Genomic DNA, 18706 nt, shown 5'->3' with positions numbered 1-18706 from the left:
AAAGGAAAGATGGATAAACAGACAAGGCAGAAAGGATAGAAAAATATGCTGATGGGCCGAGAAGAATAATGTTGGAAGGGAGCTTAAACAATGGTACAGAAAGCTTATGCTGAATTGCCGGTTTCTGTTCTACCTAATTCTAAGATCAAAATGTTCCTCTATATGTGGGCTATAACAAGAAAGGTGTTCATGGTGTGAACAAGAGTTCAAGAAAATGAGTGCAATTAATATATGTCATATGCAAGAATCTCCAAACATCACTACTTTCTACATTTGTTTGAAATAAGAACAGGACACTGAACTGCGTGAAAGAAAAGACAGGATTCAGTATTGTGAGATAATAAAATGTGAGGCTGGACGAACACAGCAGGCCAAGCAGCATCTCAGGAGCACAAAAGCTGACGTTTCGGGCCTAGACCCTTCATCAGAGAGGGGGATGGGGGGAGGGAACTGGAATAAATAGGGAGAGAGGGGGAGGCGGACCGAAGATGGAGAGTAAAGAAATTCAGTATTGTGAGCTCCTTTACACAAGTAATTATTCACATGATCACAATAACAAGCATTATATCTAAATAAAGTATTGTTGCAAATGAACGACCAGCTTTAATCATGAGTTAGAAAAAAAGTCAAGAGTTATGGTGACCAGTGTCACATGTTATAATTGTTTTGTGCAAATACTGTTATTTTTGTTCCTTTATATACCAGACTATACAGTAAAACAAAGTATGCAATGTCCTGCCAATTTCACGCTGCAATAAACGTCACTCACAGCAGTTAAACAACAAATTCCCTGACAGGCAAAACTTTATTAAAAGGTGTTCTCGCATAGCTTCAAGCACCAACATACTTTTAAGCCTTTGTACAAAGGCTAAGAGAACCCTACAGTACAATGACAGGCAGTCCGTTATGCTCGTGCTATGTTTTGTAAGAACTCTCTAATTAATCTCACTCACAGCTTGTTCTCCATTGTCCCTTTCCAAGTATTTATCCAATTTCCTTTTGAAAGTCAGTATTGAATCTGTTTTCACCACCTTTTAAGGCAACACATTGCTTGAGGTATGCAGCAGAAGCACAGAATGATTACAGCACTAAAGGTTAATGTTTTGCTCTTGCTTTGGAGTCAAAAGATTGAGAGTCCAACACCTATTCCAGAATTTTGAGCATAAAAATCTGAGATCTTTCAGGGAAGGCGACCTGCCATCCTTACCTGGCCTGATCTACAGGTGAGCCCAGACCTACAGCAATGTAGATTACTCTTAGCTGCCTCAGTGATAATGGGAACTGCAGATGCTGGAGAATCCAAGATAACAAAGTGTAGAGCTGGAAGAACACAGCAGGCCAAGCAGCATCTCAGGAGTTCAAAAGCTCCACACTCCCTAGGCCCTTCATCAGAGAGCTTGCTGTGGGAGTCAGTGGGCCTGAAATGGACATCAGTTTCTAGCTGGTTACCCGAGATGGAGACTGAGAGGTCCAGGAAGGTGAGGGATGTGTTGGAGATGGTCCAGGTGAACTGGAGGTTGGGGTGGAAGGCGTTGGTAAAGTGGATGAACTGTTCAAGCTCCTCTGGGGAGCAAGAGGCGGCGCCGATACAGTCATCAATGTAACAGAGGAAGAGGTGGGGTTTGGGGCCTGTATAGGTGCGGAAGAGGGACTGTTCCACATAAACTACAAAGAGGCAGGCATAGCTTGGGCCCATGCGGGTACCCATGGCCACCCACTTTGTCTGTAGGAAGTGGGAGGAATTGAAAGAGACGTTGTTGAGGGTGAGGACGAGTTCGACTAGGCGGATGAGGGGGTCGGTGGAGGGGGATTGATCGGGCCTGCGGGACAGGAAGAAGCGGAGGGCCTTGAGGCCGTCTGCATGAGGAATACAGGTGTATAGGGACTGGACGTCCATGGTGAAAATGAGGTGCTGGGGGCCAGGGAACTGGAAGTCCTGGAGGAGGTGGAGGGCGTGGGTGGTGTCACGGGCATAGGTGGGGAGTTCCTGGACCAAAGGGGAGAAAATGGAGTCCAGGTAGGTGGAGATGAGTTCGGTGGGGCAGGAACAGGCTGAGACAACGGGTGGACCAGGGCAGGCAGGTTTGTGGATTTTGGGAAGGAGATAGAAACGGGCCGTGCGGGGTTGGGGAACAATGAGGTTGGAGGCTGTGGGTGGGAGGTCCCCTGAGTTGATGTGGTCATGGATGGTGTTGGAGATGATGGTTTGGTGCTCAGGGGTGGGGTCATGATCAAGGGGGCGCCAGGAGGTGGTGTCGGAGAGTTGGCATTTGGCCTCGGCGATGTAGAGGTCAGTGCGCCATACTACCACTGCGCCTCCCTTGTCTGCAGGTTTGATAGTGAGGTTGGGGTTGAAGCGGAGGGAGCGGAGAGCTGCCTGTTCTGCGGGGAAGAGGTTGGAGTGGGTGAGAGGGGTGGAGAGGTTGAGGCGGTTGATGTCTCGATGGCAGTTGGAGATGAAGACGTCAAGGGAGGGTAGGAGGCCTGGGGTTGGTGTCCAGGAGGACTCGTGTTGGAGGCGAGTGAAGGGGTCAGTGGAGGGAGGGTTAGGCTCCCGGTTAAAGAAGTAAGCGTGGAGGCGAAGGCAGCGGAAAAACTGCTCAAATGTCCAAACGTGACTGGTATTTGTTGATGTGTGGGTGGAGGGGGACAAATGTGAGCCCCTTGCTTAGGACTGACCGTTCGTCCTCAGTCAGTGGGAGGTCTGCGGGGATGGTGAAGATGCGGCAGGGCTCAGTGTGGCTGTCTACTCTGGGGATGCTGGCTGTGGAGGTTGTGGGCGGGGTTCCATCGGCGTCAGCTGTGGGCGGGGTTCCGTTGGCAGCGTCGGCTGTGGGCGGAGCGGAGTGGGCGGCGGCAGCAGCAGCAGTGAGGGTGATGTTTGTGGTGTTGGTTCTGGAAGTGGAGGCGGTGACTGCAGCAGCGGTCCCGGAAGTGGTGTGCCTGGCGGTGGCGGATGTGACGTCATCGGTGGGGTCACCGGCCGTGTCCTCATGGTCAATGGCGGCGGATACATGGTGGGGGAGGGGCAGGGACAGGCTCGGGATTTCGGAGGTGCAGGAATCCTCTTGTGGGTGGCAGAAGCCAGTGAGTTTGTTGTACTTACGATTGTTGGTGTCCAGTAAAGCTGAGTGGAACTGGGTGTTCAGTCTGTGGATCCTGCGGAGGATAAAAAACAGCAGGGGTCCTTTGCAGGTCTGGGAAAGGGAGGCTCTGAGCTGGGGCAGGCCGGATTGCAGTGACTGGAGGTGCCGGCGCATGGCTGCGAGTGTCTGTTTCAGGACTCGCAGGGAGAAACGCTTTTGAAGGGTCTGAATGCTCTGGGTGTAGAGGTGGTCACGGTTGGGCCAAATTGGGAAGGCTGAAATGTAGACTGTAGTCCATTGGGGATGATCCGGTTCCGTAGGCAGGTGCTGAGGAAGGTGATGTGACTGTGGTACCTGGTTTGCTTCAGGGCATGGTCCAGCAGTTTCAAGGCTGAAGAGATTACAAGAGAGTTGCAATGGGAGAGAGATTCCCTGAGGTTGGTCCAGAGGGAGGAGGGTAACTCCTACAGGTTAGGCATCCCTGGAAGAGGCTTCGCAGTGGGGTTGAAATTGTATCAGTGATAATGGGAACTGCAGATGCTGGAGAATCCAAGATAACAAAGTGTGGAGCTGGATGAACACAGCAGGCCAAGCAGCATCTCAGGAGCACAAAAGCTCCACACTCCCTGGGCCCTTCATCAGAGAGCCGATGAAGTGCTCTCTGATGAAGGGTCTAGGGTGTGTGGAGCTTTTGTGCTCCTGAGATGCTGCTTGGCCTGCTGTGTTCATCCAGCTCCACACTTTGTTATCTTACTCTTAACTGCCTTCTGGATGATTAGAGAAGGACAATAAATGCTAGCCTAGCCAGCACCCACATCCCATGAATGAATAAAATGATCATAAGACAGCGGAGCAGAATTGTGCCATTTGGCCCATCGGGTCTACTCCACCAATCGATCACAGCTGATATGCTTCTCAACACTATACACCTGCCTTCTGCCTATAACTCTTGATCCCCTTACTAATCAAGAACATATTTCTGTCTTAAATATTCTCAATGACTTGGCCTCCACGGCTCTCTATGGTAATCAGTTTTACAGATTCACCACCCTGTGACTGAAGAAATTCCTCCTCACCTCAGATCTAAAAGGGTCATCCCTTCACTTTGGGGCTGTGCTCTCAGGTCCTGGTCTCTCCTAATAGCAGAAACATCTTCTCCGTGTACAGCCTATCCAGGCCTCTCAGTATTCTGTGAGTTTCAATCAGATTCCTCCTCATCCTTCTAAACTGCACTGAGTACAGACCCAGAGTTCTGAACCACTCCTCACAGAAAGGAAGTTCTGTAATCGCAAGAACTTGCTGTATAAACAAGTCTCATCATCCCTTTGGTTCTTTTGACTAAATCATTTTAAATTCATGTCCCTCTGTTTACCAACCCTGCTGCTATTGGAAACTGTCTTTCCTTATTTATTTTGTCAAAACCCTTGTAAACATCTAGGATTACTACTGAATGATTCTTATTTCAAATCCAATCCTTAGAATGACAGCAGCAGAATAGATCAATCAGCTTAGTCAGATGACGTAGGTATTTATCCTGCACGCACACCTTTGCCCCTCTTCTCCATGTCTACCCTGTTCTCATATTCCTTGATCTCCTATCCTCTGAACATCTTGATGACCTATTCTTGATATGTTCACATAGTATCTGCTTAGTCAGAGAAGAACAACAGTTTATGGAAACATATTTTCTCCAATCCCAGTTGTGTGTCTCTTGTATTTAATCATCTGTCCATGTCTCCTTATTCCTGGTCTCTCAAATCATTGGAATCAACCTGTTCCCATCTACACTGTCCTATTTCTCCAAACCGTTAAGCATTTCTCACAAATGAATGCACAGCACAGAAGGAGGTCATTCAGTCTATCATACCCATACTAGTTCTTTGAACGAACTATCCAGTTAATTGCATTCTCCTGCATTTACACCCCCACCTCCATAGTAATACATTTCTTCACTTGCAAGTCTTTGTCCAATTCCTAATCTGATTTAATGCAAGCAGAACAGATATTTGAACGTATTGGGCACAATTGTAAACACTCTTGCCAGTTAACATTGCAGTAAATCTGTGCCAGACTACCTCTATTGCTTTAATATTTTCACCATGTGATTGTGTTGCCTTAAAAGACACCCACTACCTCTGCAATGGTCTCGCTCAGGATTTATATTGATTCACCCTTACATACCAATATTTATCTCCTACACTGCTTGCAATAGCATCTGCAAACGACCTGTAGGGAAATTAATTGATTAGGGATATTTGGTGCTAGTTCAACTTCAGTAACATTTCACTATCTAATTAATCAGTTGTCAAGTCTGACGGAAAATAATCAGCACACATATTGATTCAGCTTTGATTAAACAGACAACCGTGCCTTTGTGGTGGCATAGAACTGTACCCGCGTAAAATCTACACCGCTGCAGAAAGCAACAGAACAGTCACAGGAGGTATACTCATCAACCTGTGCAGGAAAAAGGCATTACACTTATTCCAAATAAAAGGCTTTTATCATAAAAGGATATTTTTATAATTTAAAAGAAAAAATTGTATTTATTTCACACATTTCAGTCATCCCAAAGTGCTTTAAAGCCATTTTTGAAGTGTAGTCACTATTGTAATTTGGAATGTGGCAACCAACCTATGCACAGCAAGATCCCAAAAACAGAACAGGATATTAATAGGGCAACCATAGTTTTGTTGATACCAGTTTAAAAGTCAATGATGGCCACAACATCAACAGAATGCATCAAAATCTCTTATACTCACTAGAGAAGGTCCAGGGGGCCACACTACAAGTGCCAGTCTGTTGTTTGTATTCATTTCAGGAGTGGACTTTAAACCTAGAACCTCCTGTCTCTTCAGTCCAAAGTGCTGCCTACACAGCTACAACTCATATTTGTTATTATGTGTATCCCATTTTGTTTGAAAATTTTGGTTTGTTTTCAATGTACCAACAAACTAATTACATTACTTAGAAGAGCATCATCTGTGGCTCAGTGGCTAACATTCCGGCCTCTGAACAGAACTGTTCAAAATTCTAATCTTACTCCAGAGCTTAAGCACGAAAATCAAAACAGACAATACAGTACATTATTGAAGGAGTACTACGTCGTCAGAAGTGCTGTATTTCAAATGAGATGTTATGAGGTCCCTTCTGCCTGCTTGAATGGATGTAAAAGATCCCTTGGGACTCCTTAAATGGAGAGCATGGGGTTTAAACCAGCATTCTGGCTACATATCGCAAGAAACAGTTATCTGGTCATTAAGCCATTGCCAAGTGCATACTGGCTGTCCTGTTTGCACTGTTGCAACAGAGAAAACGCTTCAAAAAGTGCTTCATGGCTGTAAGGTATTTTAAAATGTTCTAGGCTGTAAAAGGTGCTGTATAAATATCAGTCATTACTTTCCTTCCCCCATTTATTTCAGTTAATCTGTACATTTTGGTCACTCAGTTATCAAGTGAATGAAATAATCTGTTGTAACCAAGTTCATTCAAATTCACAACATCCAATCTCTCATCTGCTACTAATTTTCTCAACCTGATAGGTTCCTCAGCACAAAACAAACTCAAGTTTATTTAGATAGTAGGAACTGCCTATGCTGGAGAAGGTGTTCTGAAGAAGGGTCTCAACCCAAAACGTCAGCTTTCCTGCTCCTCTGATGCTGCTTCGCCTGCTGTGTTCATCCAGTTCTACACCATGTTATCTCAAATTTATTAATATTATTTTAAGTGTTGTTGCCAGTCAAAGTAATAAACCACTTTCTTACTTTACAGCTGCTGCTCAATGGACTACGGGTGTATATTAAATCCTTTTGCTTCCTCAATCAATTTCATATAGATTAATGAAAATCAAATTTGTATGGAAGATGTTACATCATCTCTTTTATAAATATAGAAACTTTCATAATTAAGCTGTTCCAGAGTTAAACAAGCCATATAATGATACAACCCAACATCAGTTTACACGGCATCAGAAAAAAATCTTGCATTTATACAATGCTTTTCATAACTTTTGTCTTTGGAACATGCTGGGAAGTAATTTTTGAACTGCAGTGACTGTTTTAATGCAGGAAATCCAGCAACGAAATTGTACATATTAAGGTCCCACAAAGAGTGATGTGATAAGGACCTGCATAATCTGTTTTAAATATTGCTGAAGGTTGAGCATAGACAGGACATCAGGAAGAATATTCTTGTTCTTCTTCAAAGTTTGGACATGGGATCTTTTATGGTCCATCCTAGAGGATAGAAGGGTGTCAAAGAATTTCAGCGAATCACTTCGAAGAGAGGCATACCACGCAACCTGACTTAAATCTCAAGACCAGGGACATAATATTCAGGCAGTCTGGATAAAAGACATGTCTATGTTCCCTCCTGCCAGGAATACAAGAGAAAAAAGAACGTTTAAAAAAAAATGAACTGCACCTCTGATTTTCTGGTTTTCTAGTGCCGCTGGGCTAGTGTCTGCTGTGAAGGTTGCAGCTAAGAACATCTACTAAACACCCCTGTAATTGCAGATATAAAGGCAAAAAACAGAAGATCTCTGTCTCACTCTGATTGCTGGATTAAGTCACCAGTCAATAGCTACAGTCAAATAGGAAAGCACGCAACTCCTTTCAGCTATTTGTTGAACCCAGAATCTCCCAATCAACTACTCGACTGCTGGAATCAATGCCAACGAAATCACCATACTTAACGGCTGCAATCTTTCACCTACTACGTCGCACAGACAAACCAAAAACTGATGCATGTATCATTTGTAACTATCATCCTTCACTCAGCTCAAATCTGTATTCTTCCATGTTGCAGTCTACTTTTCCTCCCTTTTTTTAGTAACCAATAAACACACTCCTTCTTCAAACCAACAAAGCCTAGTTAAATTGACTTATTTTAAAAAGAAATTCAAAGGAGCTAGGAAAGGTATCCATAAAGGAAAGGATCCATTGTTTTAAGTTAACTTTGTCGCAAACCAACCAAGGAGAAGTTGAATAACGAGGGGGAACCAGTTCGTCCCTCTCCACCCAGGATGAGAATGAATGAACTAGGACTAGTTGTAACAAATCAGGCCTCAACTTTGGCAGTGCAGCACTCCCTTAGCACTACAATATGAATGTCAATCTAGATTATGTTCTTGAATCTTTGGAGTAAGATTGAACTCAAATAACTGCTGAATCACAGGTGACGATACTACTCCTTCCACCGGACTGTTTAGTTAAACTATTGAGTCGATAGCCAATGCTCTGTTGATATATGGTAAATGTCCATATTAGAGGTGAAATACAATTATAAATACATTTAGATCAATTATTTCCATAAATACATGTTGGCCTCAAAGGAAGGTCAAATATGGATATATGTTTTGCAGTACTGAGCAATCTGCAAGAAAGCACATAGTCTGGTTGTAGTAAAAGATTATTTATAGCTTTTTCTGGCAGCTTTCATGTGAATATGAAGCCATCAAAATAAATCCACAATAGATTGTATAGTATTGTGTTGGCATCCTATGGAGTTTCACACAAGAAGACAACGCATTAACAGTAAGGTGCAGGAACTGATATTTTCGGGCTGCTAAGATGCTCACACTGCCTCACCAACCAAATCCTCAAATACAGCCCAAATTATTTCCAAATAAAAGCAAAAAACTTACGAACACAGATCTCAGCGCTTTCATAAAATCCTGGGCAACACTGAGAACGACGGCGATACATTGTTTTCTCGCCACGCCTATAGGCCGCACGATAACTTATTCTGGAAGACAAATGCCAGAACGTGGGTTTATGTTACAATAGGTCGTGAGCTGCAGAAATAATCAAATGAGCTTCAAGGGATATGAAAAGACATTCAGCTAGCGGTTGGAGTTTTGGACTTCCATATCCTTTGTGCCAAGAAAATGACCTGGCTGTTTGGATCACATTTAAGTTGCCCTCCAGCTTATAGACCCCACACACTGTGTGAAAGACACACCTACTACCAATTAATTGCCTTTCTTTCAGCAATTTGGCTATGCATATCCCACCCTTGTTGGGACGCAAAAGTTACCAGAGACCAGAACCAACACCAAAAGCTAATCCAACATCTGTGAAATAAACTGATCTTTAATTCCTTTTACCCCAATACAGAATTAAATGTGGCAATATTAAGATGGCATACTTAACTTTTGTCTTAATTTGATTTCACAAAGAGATTAGCTTGAGATTCTGAGGATGTCTTACCTATGCCTTGTGCATTTGAACCAGTTCAGGATATCAGCGCAGCTGGTATAGTAGATCTGATCATATGGATGAGCGTAAGATTCCTGTACAGTTACCGAATAGCTTGGAAGGAAAACAGCGAGTTACTTGTCATATAAATAGTTTATTCAATTTATCGACAGTCGTTTGAAGTCCAAACTCTTCAAATGTGCATGTTAAACTTTAAAATATGTTTTCCAATAAATACTTTTAACACTAATCTAATACAAGAGGAGGAGATGGTGTAGTGGTAATGTTGCCAGACTAGCATTCTAGAGGCCCTGATTAACATTCTAGGAAAATGGACTTAATACTACCCAACTGAAATTTGAATTCAAATTTTTAAAAATCTAGAATTTTAAAAAAAGCTAGCCTAAAAACGACATAACTGCTTTCAACTGTTGGCAATTAGGGAGGGGCAATAAATGCTGGCCTAGCCAGTGCTGCTCATATTGCATGAAATGATAAAGGAAACAATATTGTTCAGGACTAAATGCCACCATTTCAGATGTCCTCCTCTCTAAAGATTTCGGTTTCCTGTTTGTGACAACAATATTCAATTTCACTCTGATAAACTGACAAACAAGCAGGTAGATATACTTCTAGCCCTGGAAGACCAAGGGCAGCAGATACATGGGAACAATAACAACCGCAAATTCCCCTTCAAGTCACACTGCATCCTGACTTGGGACTATATTGCCATTCCTTCAGCATAGCTACGTCAAAAATCTGGAACACCCTTCATAACAACACTGAGCACAGCTATATCAGGCAAACTACAGTGAATTGAACAATACAGCTCACCACAATATTGTCTCAAAGACTATTAGTGATGGCATTGTCAGTGATGCACTCATCCTTAGCAATGCCTTTGGGCTTGGGGGAAGTGCAACGGTTATGCCTAAGGGGGTCAGCTAGCTCAATTGGTTGGACAGGTGATCTGTTATGTCGATGGATGCAATAGTGTGGCTTCAATTTATGCCCATGCTTAATGGATAGAACGTATGTTTCACTGGCAAGACCAGGGTGTTTGGGCAATAAGCCTCCTGCAGGGAAGTATACCACAATAGACTGATTTATTGATAAATAAAGTACGACGAAATAGATCCACAGTTCATACTAATCTTATTTACATAATTTCATACTCTGATACTGTTAGCACCAGATAAATTAATTTTCCTATTACACGGAGATAAACTCAGAATATTAAAGCAACTGATACCTCATTTTGCTAATGTTATGTGACAGCATGTAGTCAAGCATCACTTACAGGTGTACTTTGTATTACATTCAAATAGCTTCTGCCACAGTGGGAGTTTGTAATAGGAGTTTCCAATGCATTTTAAAACAGACTGTTAAAACCCACTAAACTCTTTTAAATATGCATAATAATCTAAGTTCCCATTCATGCAGTGAACAATAATATATAAATTGACACATTTCTTAAGCTTCTAAATCAATTAAACATGATCAGAAAATCAATGACTTGGTCAATTATAACTACTTCATGCAGGTGTGATGTTGCCTTACCTCTCCCAGTGACTGCAGACATTAGGGTCCTCGAGGTTTAGTGATTCCACATTGTACCAGAAACCATACAAAAGGGTGATAATGAAGAAAAAACGGAAATGTGAACAAGAAATCATCCTCTCAGAAATCATGACCTGTTTATGAAGAAAATGTTTCAATTATTTATTGCATAACACAAACATCTCAAGAAGCTGAACAAATCGAACGGCTGAAGCTACAAGATAGGACATACAGAATGGCCAGGGTTAAATATCACCTAGCCATCAGATATACATTAATGCTATAACTGGCGCCATTGTACAGTGAGTCACAACTTAGATGAGGAGCTGGATAGATTGGCTCCCATCTTCCTGGAGTTGGGCATCCTGCTGTTGGTACCCTTCAGCTGGAGTTAATTTTACACTGCAGCTTGCTGAGTCAGTGAGTTGATGAGAATGGGAAAAGGGCAAACGGCATCAGATATCAAAGTGAATATTCAAGATTGAGAGTTTCTCTCTTTAACCACAGATTCATGGGTTGAGGAAGTAACAGAGGAGCAAAGTAGAAGGAAATCAAATGGACTTGAGTTGAATCTGATACATGAATAGAAATAAACAAAGAAAGGAAAGAATGGATGAAGGGAGAAGCAGATAGAAAAGACTGATACATAGATTTTGGATTTTTAAAAACACCATCACTTCAATTCTTTAAGGAATAAGATGTCACATATTAAATTGTTCTGTTTCTGAACAAGAGAGATAGATTGGCATTCTGTTAACAATTATCCCATCATTAAGAAGTACTTACACTGTTAAGTTCTAATCCCAATTTTTTGCAATGAACTTCATGGGTTAATGTGCAAAGCCAGTAAGTTCTTAAAAATAGTGGGGAGGCTGAGGATGAGATACCATTCATGCAAAGCAATCAGGGGAGCTGAATAAATCAACCAGCAAGTTCTAGGGAGTCATAACAGATGGGGTATCGCCTCATTTACTAACACATTGGGCGGTATCTGATAAGGGTCTGTGCAATGCAGTCTATGGCAGGACATGTGGCAGAATTGGGCCATAAGTGCAGAGAGGTTGATCCGGATGTCCAGAACATCATGCTCCATCATTTGTCCTTTTCACAAGCAGCAACATGAGTTTTTGACTAGGGAACAGTGATGCAACAATTAAAGGCAACTATTGCTTATTAAATGCTTTGTTGACAGCCCAACTCATCTCATTAATAGTCAGCTTTTTATCTTACCAAACACTCTGAACAAGTTAGATATTGAGAAAACCTGGCGAATTCAGTTCATTGCTCACTCTGTACCACTTCTGGTTTTGAACATTAAGCACCTACATCTCAGGACACACTCCATAGACACTGGCCACATGCATCCCACATCCATGAATATTGTCATCTGATATGTGCCAACCTCCGTGAACTCTCAGGGCACATACAATACACTTCTGCACTTCAGTGCTGCACCTTGGGCTGCACCAGCAACTATCATTGTAATGCTGCAGAAATAGCGACACACACCATTCAGTACATGGACTGGACCAGACTCCATCCCAGGGATCTTTGCTTACTCTCTCAAGGCTCAGTAGCTCTGAATCACCTGGATGTTCTTGGTATCTCTGCCTTGTATGACCTCGCCTTGCCTTTTTGTGCTTTGCCTCTCAGCCAGAAATACCAGACTTCTAGTACTTAAGTTCCATCTCACCATTTAGAACAGACACAAAGAAAGGAAGCTTGTTATGGTTGTCAGCAGGCCTCAGTCACGTTAAAGGAGGACAGCCTCTATTCAGGGAGTCCTGGCACACTAAGTCAAGGGTGGCCCATGTTAACCATTCCAAGGTCTGCTTGGGGCAGTCAGAGTCAAAATCCTCTCCATGTAAGAGGTGAGCAGTTGAATGTTGGGGCCCCATCAACAAAATACCCCATTCTATTGTGGGCTATTTTTCTCCTAGCGTGAGAGAGGGCGCAGGTATTAAGGGGTAAATGTGGGTGGCACAGTATTACTGATGTTGCGGATGGGGAGGTGTTCCAGGTGGGTGATTAGACAGCGCATGGCGCATGTGAAGTTACTGCTGTCAGGAGTTGGCAGGAGTGAGGGAAGACGTTGCAAGCATTAGTGAGAGAAATGGTAGAGTCTGAGACTTGGTGGGAGATGGGTACACTAACAGCTTGTGAATGGTTTCAAAGAGAAGATAGCAGCTGGCAAAGTAGAGGTCATTGACCTTCCTCCTGGGCATTCTTGCAGATGGTTGAAATGTTTTAACCCAGTGGTAACTTCAGACCAGTTTGGCGTAGTCTGGTGTCATAACCGTCACTGCAGGGAAGTGTAAGTCCTATGTTTGCACCATCCCATCCAGCACGACTCTGGGCCCCCTGTCCACAAAGTGGGGCACTGACTTCCTCCTGTCTGTCATTAGTGGGACAAATCTCAGGAACCATGCAGGCCAGCTCCAGACTGACAGTGCTGATGGGAGTGCACCAGCACTTTGAAAGATGCAATAGGTACAAGGGATACAAGTCTTTTGGCAGAAATCCACTGAGGGGCAAGTTGTTCCTGGAACAAGAAATAGTAAGATGGAGTGGAAATCTGGCAAGAATGGTGCCACAGGAATAGGATCAGGGATTAATGCAACAAGTTTAGTCGGTTACAATGAGAGAACTCATTAAATCTTGTGGTGACAAACGCTCCAAAATAACACAACATATCTCAGGTTTGACAAAAAAATTCAGTCCACTGTTACATTTCCAACAAGATACGGCTCATCAGGTCCAAACTTTGCCTCAAGTGTTTCCATCTAACTGTGTGAGGTACAATACCTGTCCTCAGTCAAGGGTCTGCCATGCAAATAAGGGAGAAATGAGAGTGGTGGTAGAAGTTCTTTGTACTGGGTTCTTGCCTCTGTCTCCAGGAAGCCAGCTGAAGGTGCCGAGAGTACCAAGAGAACAGCCTGGTCTCCTGCCAAAAGCTCAATCCTTGGCAGGAAAATGTTAACAATCTCTGCCAAAGTGGCCTCAGCATGGCAGCATCATTGAGGTGACCCATGTGGCAATTTATCAGCACAGATGAGGTCTCTGCCGGTCTCAGAAAGTTATCCAGAGCAGATTTCAACCAATCTTCTTCCTCCTCTGAAGCAGCGTTTTCCATTACAAAATTAATGATATTCAGGCCCCCTCCCAAAGTAAACACATTTTTGTATGTTACAAATTTCATTCCACAATTTTCCTTCAGAATCTTTAGTCAACCTCAAATATGTTTAATTTACAAGTTTTTAGAATTACAAAACCAATACTTGTAGTTTAAAAAAGCACAAGATATTGTCATCATCTTTAATTTGAAAACAAAACCATAAAAACCAGTTTTTAACCTCTTTGAAAATATGTGATGTTTTCCAGAACTTAGGACTGCTTCAGACATATAATTATCCTTTTGTTAGTTGCTTTATAAAGCCAGAGTTCTGGGATTGTCAACTTGTAAGCAGAATTAAAGAGGACCTTCATGACTTATACAGTAAAGTGGCATTGTTTCATAGAAATATTTCTTTTTATAGATATAGTCCAAGTTAAGTCATGTTAATTGCCTCATCTTACTTGGTGATAATTATTGCAATGGCCAGTGTTTTCCCTTTCTGAGAGTAAATGTTGGTGATGGGCTTTTTAGGTTTTGAAAAAATAGACTGGCCCCATTACATTGCGTCTATATCAGCCTTTATCAATAGTGGCACTCCAGCAAACCAGCAGATACAGTCGAATCGTACTCAGCTTCTTCCATACATTAACGGCCTTCAGTGGAGACCTACTCATCAGGGGAGGTAGGTATTTTCCTTTTGCTTCTTGCCACATAGGGGTCTTGAGGAGAGAGACAGCGAGTCGGGGGTGCAGACCAAGGCAAATGGAGCTTCTGACTCTGCAACCTAGCTGGCAGGTCACCCTTGATTCCCAGTCAAGAAACCACATAACTTTCTCATTCCTTAGAAAGCTATGTCACCACAAGGTGGCAGGTTGAGGCCCTTTGTTTATCTGTTTCTCTCCCACAGATGCTGTCAGACCTGCTGGGGTTTTACTCAACTGCTTTAATGACTGGGCAGTTGAGACAGTCCCTGATCGACATTATCTCACAATTTTGTTTTGATGAGGTGGCAAGAAGGGGCTGTGTATCTCTACAAGGCTAACTTGCCCAATAAACTGTGCTGCTCATGCCTTCTCTCACCACCTCCAGGGAGGGGAGAATTGTATTCAGGATACATAAATGCACACTACAGCATCAACTAGCATTCCTTTTCACTGGTAGCTATGAGGCCTGCCCTGGCTGTACAATTGTCTGAGATCTATACACTTCTCCAACTCTGTTCCCTTGCACATCCCTACTTCTATCACTCTACTGTTGACCTTTGGCTACCAAAATTCCAAACTCTGCAATCGCCTCCTGAAATTCTCCAGCTCTCTTCCTCCCTCTCTTCCTTCAAAATTACTCCATAAAACCTACTGCTTTGGCAAACCACCTGTCTTAAAATCTCCATACGTAGCTCAGTTTCCAATGTTGTCTGATACACTTACATGAAAAGGCTTGCGATGCCTCATTATGTTAGAGGCGCTGTATAAATGCAGGTTTATCTGAAACATTTGCAGATTTTTAGATTGTGCATCCTCCTGAGAAACCTGGCATTAAATATTAGTTTACAAATTGTTCCTCCCAGAATCTGTCAGTTAAAGGAGAGCTATCATAGCTACGTCAGTTCGACAAGAACTCCCCCTTACTGAAGTTCACCAGACACAATACTTTGCGATAAAAAACAGAAAATGCTGGAAAAATACTCAGCTGGTCAGGCGACATCTGTGTGGGGAGAAAGACAGTTAATGTTTCAAGTCTGAGACTTCCCATCATTGTTGGGAAAAATTAATTGTCACACTGGATAAAAACCTCTAAATCACTCAAATCCCATTTACTTATTGACCCAGGTTTCATATTCTGCACAAAGTTGCAAATGCATTAAGCACCATGACATGCAAGCTTGCACTTCAATCGCACCTTCCACATCCTTAGATCATCCCAAAGCATGCGACAGCCAATGAAGAACTTTACAACATGTAATCATTGTTGTAGTGGAGGACATGTAGTAACCAATTTCCCACAAAGGGTGTTAGTTTAACGGCCATAGTAGCTTCAAATAAAAAAGAATACTGTGCCATCTGACTGCTCAACGAAGGGACCCTCACTCTGTCACTATGGGAGTCTTCAGAAAGAAAACAATATAAACAGTGAGGCAGAGCTCTCACTCACGTGGAGCAGGAGTGCAGACTGCACCAGAGAAAATCTCATCAGATCCAGTAAATGCATTTTTTATTCTCCACAACACTGTCTCCTGGGCCAACACAGCCTTTTCACATTGAAGTAAAGAGCACAGTAGGAGGCCATTCAGTTCCTCAAGCCTGTCCCAACATTCAATTAGATCTTGATTGATCTGCATCTCAACACTTTTGACTCATTTTGGTTCTCCTTAATGCCCTTGCTGAACAAAAATATACGAACCTCAGTTTTGAAATTCTTCAACTGCTTGTGTTGGGAAAAGCATTTCTACTACCATTAAAATCACTACTTCCATGTACACCAATTAGGGTTAAGAACAGTAAGGCACCTTAAATGGTTTTAAGCTATGTGGTTTTCAAGGTGGCTTAGTGGTTAGCACTGCTGCATCAAAGTGACAGGGTCCGGGCTGGGTGGGATGCTCTTTGGAGGCTCATGTGGACTTTATGGGTTGAATGGTCTGTATCTGCACTGCAGGTATTCTGTGAATAGATGTGCATTTGTGTATTTTTTTAACAGAACAGAAAACCAAGAATTACAACTGAACCAGCAGCAAGGGCAGATTTTTTGACATTCTGCTGTTCTACTACCGGTCTCCTACTGCACTGGTCAGGAAAACAGACTTGAACAAATTTGCTAGTGAACTGAAAACCTGAAATGTCAGAAAAATAGCCCTTTCCCACTGCACCAGAAGTAGAATGAAGTAAACAATTTTGGACTGCATTCAGTCTTGCTAAAAATATCTCCTATCTCTAAATTTTACAAATATTCATTTGATTTAGATTAAGTTAAAATTATTCGTATAAATGCCATTAATTTTGCAGCAAACGCCAGCCTACTTAATCAAACCACAAGCTTCTACCAAAATCTTAACTACTCCTTCAGATTACCAGCGGGATTCAATATCAAATAGTTTCATCACGTACACCTGCTACACAATGAGGATTTCACTACATCTCAGTAATTATGCTTTTGTTCATTAGGGTTATTTGTGGAAATTCTCCATTATTAAAGAATTGTGCAGCCATGATAAGATAATTTTTAATACTAGCTGTATTAAATCGGCATAGCAATTTGTTTCAAATGTAATGTTTGATCATCCCTGAACTCTTCACACATGTACTTGACCATCATTTCCATGGTTAACAAGAACTAGCAAGGTCGTAGAATCAAGGAAACGTGAGGTAAAGAAGTGGACAATTCAGCATATTTTGTCTGTGGTCTGTGCTGGCAAGCATACTCAGTTCCAGACCACTAAGCATCATCCATTACCCTCCTGCTGAAGTATCTGTCCATCTCTGAAATTTTCAGGTTGAGCATTACAAATCCCATGAACACTCGAGTGAAAGCAATTTTTCTGAGTCTCCCTTCTTGATCCAAAGCAGATGATTTCAAATCTCTGACCTCTGGTTATGGACTTGTGTCATTGTGGACTGGCTCCAAAGAATGATCAGAAAAAGGTATTGGCCATGTCACCTCTCTGTAATGGATGACTCCATGGTAAATAGACAATCTAGAATGTTCCACATGATTTTGAACTAAAACTAGGTAAAACTATAGAACTAAGAGGCATTGCCTCAAAATAACAGGGGTGGAGGGCAGATTTAGGACGGAGTTGAGGAGGAACTTCTTCACCCAAAGGGTTGAGAATCTGTGGAATTCCCTGCTCAGCGAAGCGGATGAGGCTACTTCATTGCATGTTTTTAAGGCAAAGATAGATAAATTTTTGAACAGTAAAGGAATTAAGGGTTATGGTGAGCAGGCAGGTTAATGGAGCCCATGAAAAGATCAGCCATGATCTTACTGAATGGCAGAGCAGTCTTGTGGGGCTGGATGGCCTACTCCTGCTTCTATTTCTAATCTTGTTATCTTGTGTTCTTCAGGGAGACAGGAGTCTTGTTTCTTTTCTCACAAGCTGAAAGACAAAAACTATTACTGGATTCATCAAATTACGTCAATTTTCAGAGAACAATGAGCTCCTTCAGCATTAGTTGGTGACATGTTAAATTATGTAAATTTAAGCTAATGCCAAAAGAACGAGAGGGGAGATCAGAGGGCATTTTAAGTTATATAAATGCAGTGACTTATGATCTAGAATGTGCTGGCTGAAAGGACAGTGGACGTAGATTCAATAACAACTTTCAAAAGAGAATTGGATAAATAAGTGAAGAGAAAAATTTGCCAGACTTGGTGCAGAAGAACACGTGTTTAGGACTCATTGAAGAGATCTTTCAAAGAGCAGGCGAAGGCATGACCACGTGTTGCATAATTCTATGAAAACCGGCTTATCCTGGTTCTCATATCAGACATCAGCTTTACAACCACACAGGCAAACGTGGAAAATCACCTTGGCACGTCGTAGGAAATGGTCAAGAAGATTGAAGGAGCTTCTGAATATGAAGGAAAATGGATAGGATACCCCTTTCCAACCTCACAATATACAATGTAGAATTCAACAAACAAATCACAAAGCAGGACACGCAAACCAGCTTCATTTATATTTCTGTAAAGTTTGCATTGCATAATAGATTTCCGCTTAGAAAAACTTTCTTCAAAATTTTCCATAAGAGACT

General features: G+C 42.3%; 1 protein-coding gene across 2 annotated transcripts in view; it reads right to left on the bottom strand.

Moving 5' to 3' along the window:
• The window catches only part of megf10 (multiple EGF-like-domains 10), a 165590-nt gene that overhangs the window by 124213 nt on the left and 22671 nt on the right, over positions 1-18706 (bottom strand). For both annotated transcript variants that reach the window (XM_048527988.2, XM_048527989.2), the window contains exons 2-4: positions 10844-10977; positions 9296-9397; positions 8731-8831 (exon numbers count right to left, since the gene is read on the bottom strand). In XM_048527988.2, the coding sequence (XP_048383945.2) occupies positions 8731-8831; positions 9296-9397; positions 10844-10974 (334 nt within the window). In that variant the 5' untranslated portion in view covers positions 10975-10977. The remainder of the gene's footprint in view (positions 1-8730; positions 8832-9295; positions 9398-10843; positions 10978-18706) is intronic.

Source organism: Stegostoma tigrinum, chromosome 3 (assembly GCF_030684315.1).
Source record: "Stegostoma tigrinum isolate sSteTig4 chromosome 3, sSteTig4.hap1, whole genome shotgun sequence".
Taxonomy (NCBI): Eukaryota; Metazoa; Chordata; class Chondrichthyes; order Orectolobiformes; family Stegostomatidae; genus Stegostoma; species Stegostoma tigrinum.
The sequence above is the reverse complement of the archived record's forward strand: the minus strand, read 5'-3'. Positions and strand labels throughout refer to the sequence as shown.